Below are 18737 nucleotides of genomic sequence, written 5' to 3'. Positions count from 1 at the left end.
TTTTCCTGGCAGGTGAGTTTCTCCTCTGGGTGGCCCGAGGGCGCGAGTCGCGGGGCCTTGCCTCTACGCCTAAAGATGGGCCAGCAGAAGTGCTAAGGGGTTCTGCAGTACCCTGAGGTTCCCCAATCTCTCTGCCCCGCTTCTCCCCACTGGCCTCCAGCTCTAGGACAAACTGCCGGGTGGATGCCAAGGCGCAGCAGCGCGAATGTACGGCGGCCACGGAAATGGGAGTGCATAAAAGCGAAACCGAGTTCCAGGGATCCGGTGAGAGCCATCCGGGTAGGACCGGCCGCTGCAGCCCGGGTTGAAGCCCCGCCGCGACTTGCTAGGCATGCGGGCGGGAGTGGGGAGCCCCAGCCAGGGGTTCTGTCCCCTGGCCGCCTCCTGCCAACACCACGCCCGCGCTTATTTGCATTTAAAGAGAAACACACCAAGGAAAACAGTGGGCGGACCCGGACACGCCTTCCCACCGTAGCAACTGGGCCACACGTCTGCCAATCAGGGCGTTGACGCCCCACCCGGTGGCCAGGGAGTACGCGGGGAGGGGGCATGGGGGAGTTGCCCAGAGCCTAGGGAAGAGAAGTCTGTGGAGGAGGTGGCTGGAGCCGCAGCGGCGGCGGCAGGAGCAGGGGTGGCGGCGCTCTCAGCCGAGGTGGCCGAGGCTCCAGCCCGGCCCAGGGCGACGCAGCAGACAATAACCGGGCTGGGAGCCTGATCGGGCCGGGTAAGCGTTGCGCACAGCCAGGAGCCTCCGCCTGCCAGCGGTCGGGTGAATTCCCGCGTGCTCTGCTCCGGTCGCCTGGAGGAGGGCACTAAGGGCTGGTCGGAGTCCCGGCCGCTCGCCGCTCTCCCGTGAATCCCGCTTTGGGGGCTGTCCGGTGAGGGGCCCAGCGGCCGCGAGTCCCCTGAGCACGGCAGACCACGGCTGGGAGTGGGGGTGGGGTGGGGAAGGCGGGCAGGCAGGCGGGCTAGCCTGGGCCATGCCTCCGGGCTCTCAGGGGAGGCGGAGATAGGCCCGCACGTGCTGCCGCGCGGTCCCTGGAAGGGCGCCGCCAGCCAGCACCACAAGCCGTACGTTTGTAGGCCGGGAGCTCCGCACCTTTGTTGGAGCACATTTGCTAGAACAGCTGTGTTATGCGGGTACCGCTCACCCCGGGGGCCCTGCTGCCGCCCTTCCGCTGCGCATCTCCAGCCAGCCTCTCCTCTGCGGACTGAAGCCGGCGCGCTAGTTTGGGCCCCACGGAGACTGGCTTTGGCGTGGGTTGGGATGTCCACAGTCTGCCCCAGTCTGCCCCCTCCTCAGAGGAGCCCAGTTGGGCCTGTGGGCTGCCTACTTCCTTTCGGAACCTTGGCCTTGCGGCCCCAACCAGCTGTGTCCCTTCCTACTGGGCCTCCAGGCGCATCTGGCGCCCCTCCACCCCCAGGCAGACGGGCTGGCAGCCTGGCTTCTTGCTGGTCCTTGGGTTAGAGCTACAGTGCAAGCTAGTCTTTAGGTTAAAGCTGCAAGGCCGCTTTGTCTCCCCTCCTTGCTTTGCCTCCTTTTCCCTTGGAGGGCACTGACCGCCTTTTTTTCTCTCTAGCCTCCCGTTTAAAAATAGCGATAGGCACGGTGTTGTGGGGGGATTTCCGTGTCAGAGGCCGAAGGGGCCGTCATTGTAGGAAATGCACTGTCTCTGTGTGTGCGAGAGAGCTTGCCAGTCAGCCAAACCCTCCAAGTTCGCAGTTACTTAAAATACCCAGCCCGCTCGGCCGCTGTCATTGTCTGCTGCAGACACCTCTGACACTGGTGACCGCCCGAACGTAGGACTTTGCCTGGGCTCCCCTGGTGGTGAGGGGCTGTGCCTGGCAGACGCGCCACAGCCCAGATGCCCAAGCAGTAACTGAACTGGCCCCGCAGAACTGGCCTCTGATGTGGGCCACAGGGTCAAGGCGTGTCTTGTCCCGCACACAAACACCTCCCTCTGCGGCTCTGCCTGCCTGCCGCAGCAGCGTAGCCATGGGCAGGGCGGAGGGCACTGTGCTGTAGTGTTGCCCGCTCCACAGGGGTTCCAATGGAGTTCCCTCCCCCAGTACAGCTAGCCTCCTTCGGTCCCACCCACTGCATAATCGCTGCACCAAGGTGCACCTCTGGCAATGGGCTTTCTAGACCTTTCTGAAGAATAGGAGAGAGAGCACTGAGGGGCTTGGCAGGATCTTCTTGGACATTTGATCAACCTCTGAGAGTGGAGAACCCTGTAGGTTTCAGGGTCCAGGCAAAGCCTGGCTCTTCTGAGGAGTGACAGTGAGACCCAGTAAATCCTTCATTTGGGGGAAGACTGAGTACCTTTTTGACACCAGCCAGGACCACAGATATCACACTACACTACAGTCACCACTGCACACCTTGACTAGGCTCCAACACAAGCCCCTACTTGCAGCTAGGCATCTCCAGCGCATGGCTGGACCTGCCCTTTGCCTTGTCTTAGGCCAACAGCTACTTTATCTGCTGTGTAACTCCCTTCCTGACACCCAAACTTGCTCAGCCTACAACTGTCCAAATCTTTCTTCTCAGGCCCCAAATCTGGGCCTACCTTTTCTTTGCTGCCTTTCCTGCCTGATTTTTGCCACCCATGGTGACCTCTTCTTTCTCGGAACTCTTCCAGGGCTGCCTGCTTCTTGGCATTTTGGGGCTTAAATTATAATAGGAGGCAGACTATATATAATTAAGTTTCTCTGCCTCTGTTTTGTCTCTCTGATATCACAGATGTCTGGGTTCACTCAGAACCCTTCTGAGGAATAAATAAAACGTAGACCTCAGCCACAACCCTCTCAAAGCCTAGCAGTGCAGAGCAGTTGATGATTGCTCCAGAAGGATTTGCTGTCTTTGTAGAACTTTCGAGAAGGCCTTTACCTTTCCAACTCAAATTGATCCATATGAAAGTGACTAGAGAAATATGGTACTCAGGCTTCAGTTATTTATTGAATATGCCTATGAGAATGGAGAAGGGGGATGGATTGCAACTACAAGAAACAAATAAATCATGCTATATCCCCCCCCCCCAGCAACAATAAGCTCAGAATCTGGACTGCTCAGACCCCAGACTATGCATACTTTTGGTTGCTGATTCATGAACCTAGAGGCAAACTGCATTGAGAGATGAGAGATCTGTATAAGCAGAGGACCATCCTGGGAAGCTGCCAGAAATTAGATGGGTTTGGTAGGCAAAGGGTAAGCAAAATTAGGAATGGGAGGGTAAGGGGTGAGTGAGTCTATTCTGATTGAGATGATAGGGCTCAGAGGTAGAGAAGAGGTTAAGGCCCAGTGGTGGGGGTTCCCAGATGCCAGGCTGTGTAATGAAGATCTGATCTATCTGAGGGAAGGGAGCATCAAAATATGAGGAAATGGGGGATTAGGGCTTTTTGTGTATAAATATGTCATGACAAAATGAGGTTTTTGAAAGGATTTTACAATGGGGGGTCTTAGAATAGCATCAGAAGCATGTTGCAAGTCAGTTTGGTAAGAGTCCACCTTCCGATGTGGTAATAGAGCTGGGAGCAGGCTGTCTCCAGAGGGAAGCTTCACTGTCAGACTCCCCTTGGCCTTGTTGGAAGTAAGAGGAGCAGGGGAGGAATTGGACCTAAATACCAAAATGTGGTGGGGACTGGTAAATGTCCCTCAGGCCTCTGCTGAACCCCTTTCTCTTAGTGCGATAGGACCTTGGGAAGCACCAGTTTGGACCTCTGTCTTTAGAGATAGGAATCCTGAGCACCAGAAAACAATAGGGACTTGCTTATGGTCACCCAGCTATTTAGGGATAGGCTGCTACTTCCTTTGCAGCAGCTCTTTCCACCATGTTCCATGGTCTCCAGCAGCCTCTGATTAATGCACATCTCATTAACCATCTTCCTCCTCTCACCTCTCCATTCCTCTAGAAGGAAGGGGGACTGAGTTAACCCATCTGAGAAATCCCACTCCCCTTTCATGTCTCTTTTGCCTCTTGTCTTAGTCTGCAGCTCTTTGGGAGCTGAAAGTTTCAGAAGGAGGGAAGGTGGTTGGAAGAAGCTGGCAGTCTAATGATTCACTCCTATAGTAGAGGTGTTAAAAAATTCCACAAGAACTGTTACATTTACACTCTTGGAAAGTGTGTGTAGAGGGGGAAATAACCCTGCTCCACTGGGAAATAGCAGCAAACCTGGCAGGTCACAGGTTTGCTTGTAGAACCAGCTTCCTCACTTAACATATGGGCTACCTGAGGCTAGAAGAGGGAATGCTTAATATTATTCCATCAATTTTGTTACCTGAATCCTGTCCTGGCAAAGAAACTAGGTGATAAAGGTTACGCCCCCAGAAAAGCAGAGGAGGTATTTCGTAATATTCTTGTGTCACTCATTCCTGGGTCACCCGTCTCACTTCCCAGAAATTCTTAGAGCTAATCTGTGCCTCTCGTGAGTGTGTGTGTGTGTGTGTGTGTGTTGAGGGGCAGAGTTGAGAGCAGCTGGTCACCATTGATCTTCTGTTTAATAATCCATTGGAGATTTCATAGGCATTAAACCTCTCTATCCCCAACTTCTATTCTCTGAGTTAAATAATCTCAGACTTTCACCTCTGTCTGCTTGGTCTTGTTTTTCAAACCTGTGCATGTGTAAGCATATCTCTAGTAAGGCAGGCAGGGAAACCAGAATCCATGCAGAGGTGCAGGTGCCAGCCTTGTGAGGGTGCATTGCTTCCCCCACCTCTACTTTTAGGATTAGGAAAAACATACAGACAATGGAGAAAATGGTGCAAGGGGCTTTGTGGGGTCAGAAGCATGCATACAGGTGCTGTACAGAGCCATTGGAACCCTTTGATCTGCCTTTGTTTTCTCCTAGAGTCTTCATTGTTTTCATCACCTACGTTTTTTTGGTTGTTTTTTTTGTTTTCCCTGCTGGACTTCCAAGCATATACTAACCCTCTGTCCCTATCCCTAACCAGCACATCTCAGTCCTCCCTCTACGTCTGCTCAGTTTTCCCTGCTGGGGGCTACAACTGTTTACAGGGGAGTAAGGGCTGGGCCAGACCAGTTCTGGGCTCTCTCCTCTCTGGATATATTAGAAATATTCATAGGCCAGGCCTAGTATATTTTGAAAGACTAAAATGTTGAATTTTGGAGGGGTGCAAGGAGTGAGTCTGGGTCACAGTGCACCTCTGTTCTGAAGTCATGGACTATGTCCAACAAGCAAGGCCTAGGACCCCCAAAGCCAATCCAGTGCCCCCTGCCCTGCCTCTTGGCTCAGCAGCCATTTGAAAACTGGGCACAAGACCACCCCTTCCTCTGCTTCTCAGGACAACCGGGAACAAGTGGACCCCCAATCTAATCTCCTATTTCTGGATGGGAAAACTGAGGTCCAGAACAGAGAAAGGATTTGCTTAAGGTTGGTTATACAGAACTCTAAAGCTCCTGGTCCTCAATTCGAGACTTCCTCCTCAAAGCATGCTCTCCTGATTCCCTCCCAAGCCTCAGTTTCCTTACTTGACCACTTACACAGGGCATAGTGAGTAGACAGGAGTGAATACATAGAAAAGTCAGGGGTCTCCATTGTTCACTTGGTCCAGCTGCTATTCTTGAAGACTTTCCTTGACTGTCCTGTCACATCTGTTTCCCTGAGAATAGCTCCTCTCTTATTTTCATCTGAACTGGAGGTAGAGGAAGGGGTGGTACCTGTCTCTGATCTCACTGTTGTTGGGCTAGCACTGACATAGTGGAAGCCTATGCAGGCAGACATGTTACCTACCTCAGATACATTTCTCTCTAAGGAAGTTTGGGAACCTGAGAGAAGAGTGGTAAGTAAATGACTTCCTGTTATTCAAGGCCAACTGGGTAAGAAGAGGAATTCAATAGTCTGAGGAGAAAGCTCAGGCACTAAGAAGACTCACCAGGATAGCTCATATGTAGGAATAGGTGGTATCTAGGTGACCACATTCCCAGACTGGAGAAGGCCCTGTGTATTTGGAAGCTAGGGCCAAGGGGCAAATAAATGAGGCTGAGAAATCTTCAAGGGGCACACAGGGAGAGTAAGCCTTGAAAGTCAGGCAAAGGGGTTTGGCCCTGACCCTGTAGGCAATGCAGAATAACTTGGAAAGTAGAGGAGTGATGCACTTAAATCAGGGTTGTAAGAAAATGAGTCTGGCAAGAGTGTGCAGGATGAGTGAGATGGGAAGGAGAAGGCATGGGGCAGGATTTTGGCAATGTAGCAGGGAGGGACCAGAGGGACCTCAGTTAAGTGATTTGTGTCATCTTTGGAGGATGTGGGATGGTAGTTGAGGATTTGGAGAGGAAAAGGTAGGACTGCAACCAGCTCTGTCACCAGAACCCTTTCCTGAATATCTAGATGCTCAGTGCCTAGTGATGGGTTTGTCTTTACATTGATCATCTCTAATCCTGACCATGATCCTGCATGGTAGGTAGCATTTTCTTCATTATACAGACAAGGCATTTAAGTCTTAGAGAGGTTAGGCCACTTTCTGAAACCACACAGTCTGTAGGAGGTGAAGCTGGCATTTCAGTTCCAGGCTGACAAACTCCAGCTGAATTAGAATTCGGTTGAGCCAGCATTGTTTGAGCTCTTGGTATGTGCTAGATGTAGTGACTGTAAGATGAAAGAGGGTCCATTTGAGAGAGGTGGACAGACTGAGGCCTGTCAGAATGAATTGCCAGAAGTTGAGTATGTGAACAAGTCAATTGGGGTAATAGGTGCAGGTGAAAGAAGGCAGTTTGGGGTATTTGCTGCATCTGGAGTTGGTGAGATACTTCTCTCAGCAGGAAGACTACAAATCAGGGGAGGAATGGTTGCAGGGGGAGCTAAGAGGAGCTCAGCCAGGTGCCTTTCCTGGCTGCCAGCACCATCAGCGAGTACTACGCTGGAAAGCACTTCCGTCAGGCCCTATACAGTTTTGAGAGTAGACATTGGCTATGGGCTTTAGAAATTGACTGTTTAAGTTCCAGATAATCTCTCAGAGGTTATTCTCTTTAAATAGCTCTAATTCTTCATATTTTTCCACATTGGCAGGTTTCAGGAAAAGGGGAGTAGGGGTACATGCTCTATAATTTGGGAGGATTGGTGGTAAGGTTGCTGATGAAGAGAGCAGCCACAGACTGGGTTATGGGCCCCTGGATTCTGAAGTCAGCAGGCTTTCTGGAATGTGCTGGGTGGGGCCCAAACAGTGGCAGCCAGTGAGGACTGGAAATGCTGCAGAGAAGGCTCAGCTTGGCTAGGATAGAGGTGGGATGGGATGGGGAGATGATGGCTCTTGCAGGTGTGAGGAGAACCTTTGCACTCCTCGCTCTTCCTCTTTTGGTTGGTGGCCTGCATAATGCAGCAGAATGGCATGAAATTGGGACTCAAAAGATCTGGGAGCTAGTATGGATCTGTCACTATCCCACTGTGTGACCTTGGACAAATCTTTTCCCAAGCCTAGGCACAGCTTCCTTCTCTGTGGCAAGGAGTTACCATTCCCCATCAGGCCAGATTAATGGGTTGCTGGAAAGTGTAAATAGAAAGTTGGGGAGTGGGTAGTGCTCTGTAAACTGGTAAGTTCCCTGAGTTAGTGAAGGGTATCTGATGATTTGCATTATCTTTGATGTTGGTACTTTTAGCTGAGTTTAAAATTTTGAACTTTCTGGCCTGGGCTAGAGAACCTGGCTAGTTAAAGTTCCCAGATAATCCAGGGCTGCTAGTCAGTAACTAACCCTTTTGGCTCCCTGAATATCAAAATTTGGCTGCATGAACAAGTAAAGCTTCCTGTGAGATGACCACACAGTTATCCTCATTTACCATTTGGGGAAACTGGGTCCCAAGGAGGTTTGATGATTTGCCCATGGAATCCTGGACTGCATCCTACTCTACCCTGACTGAGATCATTTTCACTGCTAGAAATGGTCAAAGTATAGTTTGAATAAAATATTTATAAAAGTTAGTGGCTATAATGTTTGAACTTCTGCTATGTAATGCATTTTATTTGCAACATTATATGCATTGGTTTTACTTCTTACAATAGCCTTAAGAGGTAGGCACTCTCAATTTTACAGTTGAGGAAACTGAGGTGTAAACATGTGAAATGCCTTGTTGGATTTTCCCCAGCTAGGCAGAGCTGATTCTGGTGCAGAACTGGCTGGCTCTCTGGGGGGATAGACTCCCCATCCTCACCACTCCTTCCTTATCCTTCACTCAACATACAGAAGGACAAGTGGGCCTGGAGTGGGTTTGCCTCCGGGAGGACTGCTTGAAAGAGGGCTAGGGAACTGTGACTGGTCAAGGCCATGCCTCTGGAGCTACCACATAAATCCACACACTTCTCTTTCTTCCCTAACTCAGTTCTCTAAGTTGGCTGAGCTGGCCCCAGGAAACTGGTTTGGGAACAGAGTGTGCAAAACTCAGGCAGCAGCTGTCTCTTCTTCCCCAAGAAGGGTTTCTGGATCAGGTTTGTAGCTGGTCTCCTGCCTGTGTTTTGAGTGGAGTGGAAAAAGAAGTTCTGCCCTTATAACCAGCCTTCCACTGGTCCTGGAATGACCTGAGGCTGGTCCGGGGAGCTGGGGTGGCCCTAGCACTTTCTACCACAAGTTGCTTCCTGCCATGATAGCACTAGCTGCAGCAAGCATCCCCTGCCAGGGACCACAAAGTAGCTTGGGAGAGTTCTCTTACCCACTAGTAAACTCGAAACTTAGTTAGCCATATTGGAGAAACCTGAGGTTTGAGACGCCCTGCATTTGGCAGTGCCACTTTCTTGGCAGAAATACTGAAGGAAGCCAACCCCAGTCTAGGGAAGCTGCAGAGTCTGTCCCTTGCTGTTCCTTTTGCTTTTTGCCCCCACCTCACTCTCCTGGTGAACTCCTGTGGTCTTAAGAAAGGCAGCATAGCCCACTGAGCAAAGATAGCTGTGGAACCTGGCGGGATAGCAAGAAGTATGGAGAAGAGGCCTGGAACAGAGGTAGCAAAGTGAGCTAGCTGGGGAGCTGCTAGTTATGAGTGACCTCTGCCACCTTCCTTCTTAATGTCCTAGGGGACACAGGCACAGACACTATGTATGGTTACGGGGTACATGGCTCTGAGAGGGACAAGGCAGGAAGATAGATGGCCCGGTGTCAAGGCTGGTACTTGTCAGCAAAGATGACTCTGGTCTTGGTTATGTAGAGGGCCTACACTAGGGAGGAGAGAAACTCTGTCCCAGGGACACAACCCTGCCTGGTTCATCCACTCCCACCACATACACAAAGCACTTTTTAAACTGCTCCTAGCGAGGACTTGTATAGATCCATACATGTCTTTAAAATCTCCCTCAGCATAGGCCAGGGCAGCTAGTCCCTTAGCTCCCCACAGCGAATGGCTTTCCCTCATGAGCAGCCTTTTACACATGATCTGCTACTTCCTATGAAACTGGGATCTGACTCAGAAGGAGTAATAATAACAGTAATGCCAATATTTCTCGTTTTACTGTACTTTATAGTTCACAGAGTGCTTTTTGGTGCCTATTACCACATCTAATCCTCACACCACTGCAATTGGAATGAGGTAATAAGGGGATAAGTAGAGGAACTGTTTTGCTCTCAAAATAGCTCACAAGTACCTGAGGCTCAGTGGGCTACCTTAGCCTGTTAAAGTCCCTTGGCAGATAGGAGGCTGACATAGCCTGGACCCCAGCCCTGTGCCCTATGGCTCCTTCCACAATATACTACAACTGCCTATGGCAAGGAAGAGGACAATATAGGCTGTGGTAAGTAAGCAAGTCTTTACCCCCATGGAGCACAGGTGCAAAGGCAAGAGAAGGCCCAAAGGGACTGCCCTCCAACTCAGGTATCAAGGTTCTGGAAAGCTTGCATCATGTTGTATCTTCAAACTCTTACATATAGAACTCTCCCTATTAGCCTAGGAGCACCCTAAAAGCAAGGACCAGGGTTTCCCCCTTCTTGGCTTTTGAATTCTGCAGAGGGGATGCAGTTTCACAAACAACTCCATTACTGCCACCCCAACTCCCCCAGGGCCAACACCATAATGACAACTCCAACCCTTGCAGTAATTTCAGGGCTGAGGTGAAAGCATCTGTCCTATCAAAAGTGGGGAATTCAGATAGATGATAGGGCCCCTATTCTCATCAAGCCCCAGGGCAGAGAACTCTGGGTGATTTTGTGTATAAGTATGATTATGTGTATAGTTGAGGGTGAGAGGAGTTGCTGTCTATTGTGGGGCTACCATTTGCAGGGCTGAGTTGGGATATGTCACACAGAAAAACCCCTAACCTAAGCAAATGCCAATACAGATCTTTTCAGATTGGGGATCAGATGAGCTCCCTTCACCCCCTTCTTTTTTCTGGATAACCAGCCATTATCTTGCTCCAATTTTAATATTCAACTCTACAAAGTGCTCTTGATGGACACTTGCATCACACTGATAATTCAAGTGCCAAGCCAAGCAAGGCATTAGGCACAGAATTAGTGTTTGCAAGACAGGGCCATGGACTCCAGGAAGGGCTCAGAGGCTGGAGTTAGCTGCTATCCTCTCTTTATCCCCAGTACTGGTCCATAGGTTCCCACTGAAGGTGTATGTGTGAGTCTTATTGCTGCGACAACCAATCACAGGTCTGATGTGCTGGCCTGTCTGTGGCTACTCTACAAAGAAGGGACACAGTGGTGAGAGACTTTCCAGTGAGAGGTCATTGGGTTTTAGCAGACTGGTCACTGATCCAGCTGTGGGCCATCTACAGTCACTGAAATATACAAGACCTGGAGTCAGAGGGGGAGGGGAGTTGTTTAGGTGTGGTTGGTGGTTAGCCCTCCTTTTTATTCCATCTCTGTTGGCACTTGGGTGTTTGGAGAATTGGAAGCCTAGACCAGAAGTGTATGGCTTGCACCAAGTTTATTTCTTTAAATAGCCACTGAGAACCCATCTCCCAGACCAGGAACATGAATCATGCAGGGCCTTCAAGGTATTCCCTTCCTTGACAGGGAGGTAGATGGAAACCAAAATAATGAGGAGAGGAGAAATACTCTACTTCATAGTTCTAAAGTGGAGTTTGGGGGTTCCAGTTGCTAAGGGCCACATTAAAATATTTTCCCAGCTAGATAGTCAATAAAAAGTCTGACTTAGACCCACCCCTCACATAATCTTCCTGAGAGACAAGTATTGGTAGGCCTCTTGGATGGTCTGAGGCCCCCATATTGTCACCTTAGCAGGTTCTGGGTTGCAGCCTTATCTGTGGGTCCGAGGCTCCTATTCTGGGGTTCTGAAGGTCTGAGTATTGTTCTATGAGCAATTTAGGAAGCCTATGGACAGGAGGTGAAACTTCAGGACTACTTTTCTTTCCAGCCCCAAGCAAAATGTCAGCAAGCGTCTAGGCTAATGTGAAATTGAGGCCTGAGTCCAATAGAACCAAGGAAGGACTCAGTGGGCTATTTTGCCAGATGCCTTTTAAAAATTTTGTGATTTAGAGCTGACCTCCCTCTTATCTTTCTTGCCTCTCCCCATCCCTGCCTTCTTTAATCATTGATAATCTCTTCTACAGCCAATAGCACCACTGGGCCTTTCATTTCATACATCTGCAGGTCACCTGCCCCAGTGCTCCCTTGAGTTTAGGGTGATCTGAGAGAGTGGACCTGGTGAGGGGGTAGAGGATGAAGGCCACCTATTGCTCAGTGTAGGGTTTCACTGCCTTGGGACCTAGAGGGGGCTGGCCTAGTAAGCCAAGCATATGGAGTGAATCAAGGTTTGCTCCACATTTTCTCTTACTTTCTCTCTAGTTCCACTCAAACTTGAGACCACAAACACCTGTGAAAACAAATCCAGCCTCAGTGCTTGCTCACCAGTATTTGTCTCTTTGTGTCTCTCATCTCCTCCAGACCCCACTGTGATGCTTCCTTACTGATGATGTTATAACAGTGCCTGGAAGCCCAAGGTTGCATTTCCAGTTGAACATACCTGAGTTGTCCCCATCACTATGGAGACCCGAAGGGATGAAGTTGCTCAGGCCAAGGGAGCTGTAGCCTCTGGAGATACCCATGACCAAGGGGTAGAAAAAGAAGCCAAGAACAAGGCAGCTGAGGTGATAGAAGGACCAACATCAGAGCCATCCTCATCTGGCCCAGGTAGGCTGAAGAAAACTGCCATGAAGCTCTTTGGTGGCAAAAGGGGTATCTGTACTCTGCCTAGTTTCTTTGGAGGGGGACGAAGCAAAGGTTCTTGGAAAGGCAGTTCCAAGAAAGGTCTCAGCAAGAGCAAGACCCATGATGGCCTGAGTGAAGCAGTCTGTGGCCCTGAAGATGTTGTCAGTGAAGGAACTGGCTTCTCCTTACCTTTACCTGAGTCACCTTGCCAATTTCCCAGCTCCCACAGTGCCCATGGGGCTTTGGAGACAGGCTCTAGATGTAAGACATCTGTGTGTGGAGCCACAGAGAAAGCTGGGACTGAGAAGGTTTCCTCCATGCCCAAGCCAAAGAAAGGCCTAAAAGGCTTTTTTAGCAGTATCCGCCGAAATCGGAAGAGCAAAGTCACTGGGCCTGAACAAAGTGAGTCAGGGGTCAAGGGGCTTGAGGAGATCAGAGCCAGGCCTCATGAGCATGTGAATTCAGCCCCTCAGATGCTCTACTCTGAGGAGACCTTCCAAGCCCCTAGAAAGGAAAATGCTAAACCCCAAGATGTCCCTGGGCCAAAAATTTCTCCATCACCAGAGCCTTCTCCACCAGCTTCTGAGAAGGTGGCTTGTAAAGATTCCGATACACCCACAGAGGCCTATGCTTCAGTACTTGCACAACCCAAGCCTGCCCCTGATGCGAATGGCCCAGAGGAGCCCCATAGCCCTGAAACAGGGGAGAAAGTGGTGACAGGAGAGGTAAATCCACCCAGTGGCCCTGGGGGGGACCAGCTGAGCCTCCTATTTGGGGATGTTACATCCCTGAAAAGCTTTGACTCACTAACAGGTTGTGGCGACATTATAGCAGAACAAGACATGGACAGTATGACAGATAGCATGGCCTCTGGGGGCCAGAGGGCCAACCGAGATGGGACCAAGCGAAGTTCCTGCCTGGTGACCTACCAAGGAGGTGGGGAGGAGATGGCCTTGCCAGATGATGAGGAGGAAGAAGAGGAAGAAGAAGAGGTAGAATTAGAGGAGGAAGAAGAGGAGGTTAAGGAGGAGGAGGAAGAAGATGATGACTTAGAATATCTGTGGGCAAGTGCCCAGATGTACCCAAGGCCTAATCTCAACCTGGGCTACCATCCCATCACATCCCCAGGACACCACAGCTATATGCTGCTTGACCCAGTTCAATCTTATCCTGGCTTAGCCTCTGGAGAACTTTTGACTCCTCAGAGTGACCAGCAAGAATCTGCCCCCAATAGTGATGAAGGTTATTATGACTCCACTACACCTGGATTTGAGGATGACTCAGGTGATGCCCTGGGGCTTGTACGCAGGGATTGCCTACCCCGAGACAGCTACAGTGGAGATGCACTATATGAGTTCTATGAACCAGATGACAGTCTAGAGAACTCCCCACCTGGGGATGACTGCCTTTATGACCTCCATGGTCATAGCTCTGAAATGTTTGACCCCTTCCTGAATTTTGAGCCCTTTTCTTCTTCCCGTCCACCTGGGGCAATGGAGACAGAGGAGGAACGGCTAGTGACCATCCAGAAACAGTTGTTGTATTGGGAACTTCGGCGAGAGCAGCTTGAGGTCCAGAAGGCACGTGCCCGAGAGGCCCATGCCAGGGAGGCTTATGTCAGAGAGGCCCACACTCGGGAAGCTCATGCCAGGGAGACCCGAACCCGGGAAACCCAGCCCCAAGATGCTCGTTCTAAAGAAATTCACCTTCAAGAGGCCCAGACCTGGCAGGAGAAGCCTGTCTTGGAGTATCAGATGAGGCCCTTAGGCCCATCAGTTATGGGTCTAGTGGCAGGAGCATCAGGAGCTTCTCAGACTTCCCATCGGAAAACTGCATCAGCTTTCCCTGCCACCGCAAGCAGTGAGCCAGACTGGAGGGACTTCCGTCCTCTGGAGAAACGTTTTGAGGGAACCTGCTCTAAGAAAGACCAAAGTACCTGCCTGATGCATCTCTTCCAGAGTGATGCCATGTTTGAACCAGATATGCAAGAAGCGAATTTTGGAGGATCTCCCAGGAGAGCCTACCCTACTTACTCACCCCCTGAAGAACCAGAGGAAGAGGAGGTTGAAAAGGAAGGGAATGCCACTGTGAGTTTCTCACAGGCCCTGGTGGAGTTCACCAGCAATGGAAACCTCTTTTCCAGCATGTCCTGCAGCTCTGACTCTGACTCGTCCTTCACTCAAAACCTCCCTGAGCTGCCACCCATGGTGACCTTTGACATTGCTGATGTGGAACGGGATGGGGAAGGCAAGTGTGAAGAGAATCCTGAGTTCCACAATGATGAAGACCTTGCAGCCTCCTTGGAAGCCTTTGAGCTGGGCTACTACCACAAACATGCCTTCAACAACTACCGCAGCCGATTCTACCAAGGCCTGCCCTGGGGTGTGAGCAGCCTCCCTCGATACCTGGGATTGCCGGGCATGCATTCTCGACCTCCACCTGCCACTATGGCCCTAAATAGGAGGAGCCGCTCCCTTGATACTGCAGAGACTCTGGAGCTGGAGCTCTCCAATTCTCACTTGGCCCAGGGCTACCTGGAGTCTGATGAGCTTCAGGCCCAGCAAGAAGATTCAGATGAAGATAATGAAGAGGAGGAAGAAGGGGAATGGAGCCGAGACAGTCCCCTGTCCCTCTATACTGAACCCCCGGGGGCCTATGATTGGTCTTCCTGGGCTTCCTGTCCTCTTCCAGTGGGGCCAGGCCCTGCCTGGATAAGTCTCAGCCAGCTGGATGAGGCTTCTAGCCAGTCTCTGTATGGACAGGCAGCCTGTTGCATACCTCCTGTGGCCATGTCAGTGTCGCTTTCAGTGCCTGGGCCAGAGCCAAAGGCACCAGGGGAATCTGGGCCTCAGCTAGCTCGGCCTTCACACCTTCCCCTACCCATGGGGCCTTGCTATAGCCTTCAGTCACAGGCCTCCCAGAGTGTGAGGGCTCCACCTCGAGATGTGCTGCTGCCTGTCAGTAAGCGCGGTTGCTCCTCCAGTTCTGTAGGATTCGACCCCAGCCCTCTGCTCCAGGCCAAGCCTGTGGGCATCACCCATGGTATTCCTCAACTGCCCAGGGTCCGACCTGAGCCCCCACAGCCTCAGCCCACTCACTGTGGGCCTTCCACTCTTGACCTATCAAAGGAGAGGGCCGAGCAGGGTGCCACTCTCCCTACCAACTACTCCTCCACTGCAGTAAATGGAAACCTAGTCAAATAGTCATCATCAGTTCTGGAGAGGGGGCACGGGGCCTGAGCATGTGAATGGGGATCAGGGGTTGGGCAAGGGGGTGGGGGGTGGGGGTTGCTGTTTAATTAGAAAATCCTTTTGGCCAAGGAAAACTCCTACGAGTTTTCACCCTTGTTTTCCCACTTCCCTCTTCTGCCATCTATGGCCATGTTCAGCTCAAGTGCATCTACCCAGGGAGATTGCTGCTGTTGCTGCACTCCAGTTTTTGCTTTTGGGGTTTCTTTTTGTAACTCACACCAAAAGTTTGGGATGCTGTAATTTTATGCCTATTCCAGTTGCCAAGTTAGTGGGGAAAAATGTGTGTGTGTGTGTGTGTGTGTGTGTGTGTGTGTGTGTGTGTGTGTGTGTGTGTGATGCATCCTTGACACAGGCTGAATAGCAGCCCCCAGCCCCTTCCCCCCAGTGAATTATGAACCACTGATGAGCAGCCAGGTCTGCACTGCCTCCCATTTGGGGATGGGGGACTTGTTTGCTGCTAGCAATGTGAAATCATGGTACAGATCCTCCCTACCCCCATTCCTTTCAGTCTTGGCATAGCTGCCACCATTACATCAGATGACTGTAAGCTATTTTTCCCAGCTAGCTGTCCTTAGAGAGGATCAAGTAGCATGTGTCTCATTGCCTATTGCTGTGGAATTTGGTATCATAACCAGATGGGGGCCCATTTAACCTGACCTGCTATAGCTTGGGTTGTAAACAAAAACACTAATACCTTTAATGGAGTGATTAAATTTGTCCAGTTACAAACAGAAGACAAAAACAAGGTTCTATCGTTGACTCTGCCATAGACTCTTGGGCTCTGGAATGATAGGATTTCTTCCTTCTTTCTTCAGCTTGCGACTGCCTGAGTTGCAGACACTTTTGAATTTTTGTTCTTTTTTTCTCTAAAGGAAGTTTTTGTAATCTCATCATAAGGAACACTGTCTTTTAATCGAGATAAGGGAGGATAAACAACCTAAATTAGACTTGGCTATAGGGGTTGGAGTTTTAGGTGGTACAGGGAAAGGATAGAGAAGGAAGGTCCATTTATCCCAGCTAGCAAGAGAGGGGATTTCAGACTTTGCAGAGCTTGAGTTATCCCAGGTTCTTAGAAGGGAAAACTCTCTATCCAAATCCCCAACACAAAAAGTTTCTTACACCTTGTCTACCTGTCATTTGGATGCTGTAAAGAGACTCTGGGTTTGCACTCCTGAGACAGGATACCAAAGGCATCTTATCTGGTGTTCTGGGCTGTCTTAGGAACTTTTCTCTTCCAGTTAGCCAAGTTCTTGGCATCATCTGAAGACCAAGCTTCTTGGGAGAAAAGACTGTGACCCACCCCCACTCTGCCAGGCTGCAGGATTTGCATGGCAGTTGCAGCCCTTTATGGAATGAATGACAGTCTCCCTTCTATATCCATGTTATTTTCCTGTTAAACTGGGTTAGAAATACTGATGAAGAGCATGCTGTCAGGAAGACATTGCAACAGGCTAATCTTGCCAGGCTTGACCTCTCATTAATCACCCATACAAGAGAATTCCCTTTAAATTTCTTATTGGAAATTGTATACGGAACATTTTTTGCCTGGCTATCTTGACCCAAATTATGATTCTTGCTCCCCCTGCTCCTGTCCCACCCATCTCCATTACTGTTGAGAGAAGTCAACAGGGCTTTGACCATTCCTGATATATGGCATCTTAGCTTGGGAACAGTTGTTGACTTCCTGAGTCAAGTTGACTTTGAGGGCAAACAGTTCTTTGACCAGGGGTTATGCCCATGCTTGTCTTTGTTACCATTTCTCAGATAGGGGTTGGCCCAGTGCCTTTCCCCCACAAAGAGCAGACCTGGTTGATAGAAGCTGTACCCTGGAAGTACCATACAACTTTGCATGGCACTAACACCACCCCTCAAGACACCCAGACCAGCACTTCAGTCTGACTTTGACTATACTGTGAAGAAATGCATCTGTTATAGAGCTGGAGAATGAAAGAGGGTGAGGAAGCCCCCCTCCCCTCACCCCAAGCACGGCATTCAAAAAGAAAACTGCCCAAATTCCAACTGTCTGGCCTCTTACCAAAGCTGCTCTGGGATGGTAGGGCTGAAATTGGCCTGACTGTTTGTCAGGAAGTAAACACTCACCAAATGCCTTTACAACAGGGAAAAATCCACCCCACCTCTTACCTCGTCCTTCAGGGCAGTTTGAGCTCCTGTCAGCATGTGAACTGTGCCAGCCACAGCAGGCAGTCGAGCCATCACCAACCTCCAGAGTCTGTTGGAGAAGGGCCACCAGTATATCTGGGAAGAGAAAAAGGAAGTGGTCAACTTTTGGCCAAGGGCTGAGAGCTGCTCTTAGAGTCAGGAGGGGGCAACATGAGGTACTGCCTCTGAGGGGAGGTGTCATAGCCCTTACACACTTTGTCAGGCTTTGGAAGGTCACATGCCAAAGAGTAGGGCCTGGGGCTGAGTAGGCGTTCATGGTTTGGACAGTATTACTGCCTGTAAGTCGCCTCACTGCCTCAGCCAGCCCAGGGACAGGATCCTCACCGCCAGAATTGGGAAATCAGGTTGCATGGCTGCAGAGGCAGACTCCTTTGAGTCTCGAGCCGAGCAGTTCATAACTAAACCCCGGTTATTGCCTACAGGAAGAAGGAAGACCTGGCTGGTAACAGATGGTGATGTCAGCACAGGGTGACACTGAGAAAGCCAGCCAAGCTTCAGGTCTCTCCCCAAACACAGGCCAATGCTGGCTTGGCTGACACCAAATATGCTTCAGACTATTAAAGGTATTAAGTCATGTTCACTACCTGGGCTACCTCCCAGGCTGTGACCAGATGAACACCTTGTCTCTTTTGCAAGGTCCTGGGATAATGCTTTTGGATGTGACTTCAAAGGAAAATGGGATTTGAGAGGAGGTAGCTGTTTTCATCTTACTACCTAGTAGGCCTATCTAGTGCCAGACAGCTCTGATCCTGAGAATTCCCAGATGTGACCGGTCCTTGGGGGACCAATGAATGTGGATAGACAAGGCCACCTAGCAGGTCTCTTCCAGGACTGGGATGGCAGTTTCTTGGTGCTTTAGAGTCTCCAGAGAAGCCCTGCCTATTTGGCCTTAGTTTGGGTGACAGACCACAAGCCTCCTGGAATAAAGGCTTTGATAAACACCAATCTCCCTCCCTCCTCAGTGCTGTGCCCAGGAGGCTGGGTATGTACCCTTCATCCTGCTGCCAGCAACTTTCCCACTAGGCCAGTGCTACTACCCCACCTGCCTTTGGCCCCCAAGCCCAGTTGCTAGAGGGAGGCATAGGGGTTTCGCAGGGAGACTTCAAGTTTACCCATGTGTGTTACATCCAAGTTGTTTTTAATATATATATATATCAAAAGTCAATTATCTATTTTTGTATTGTTTGCATTTTAT

The 18737-nt window shown here is 50.3% G+C and overlaps 1 protein-coding gene across 1 annotated transcript; it reads left to right on the top strand.

Annotated features, from left to right (window-relative positions):
• Positions 1–549: 549 nt before the first annotated feature.
• On the top strand, positions 550–15313 carry AMER1 (APC membrane recruitment protein 1). Its single transcript, XM_008054862.2, has 2 exons — positions 550–724; positions 11847–15313. Exon 2 carries the CDS (start codon positions 11945–11947, stop codon positions 15311–15313), a length of 3369 nt encoding a protein of 1122 aa, XP_008053053.1. The 5' UTR covers positions 550–724; positions 11847–11944.
• The last annotated feature ends 3424 nt before the right edge of the window (positions 15314–18737 follow it).

Source organism: Carlito syrichta, unplaced genomic scaffold, assembly GCF_000164805.1.
Source record: "Carlito syrichta isolate Samal-C Ts95f unplaced genomic scaffold, Tarsius_syrichta-2.0.1 Scaffold80094, whole genome shotgun sequence".
In the NCBI taxonomy this organism is placed as follows: domain Eukaryota; kingdom Metazoa; phylum Chordata; class Mammalia; order Primates; family Tarsiidae; genus Carlito; species Carlito syrichta.
Note: the sequence above shows the minus strand (reverse complement) of the source record. Positions and strands in the feature narration are given on the sequence as shown.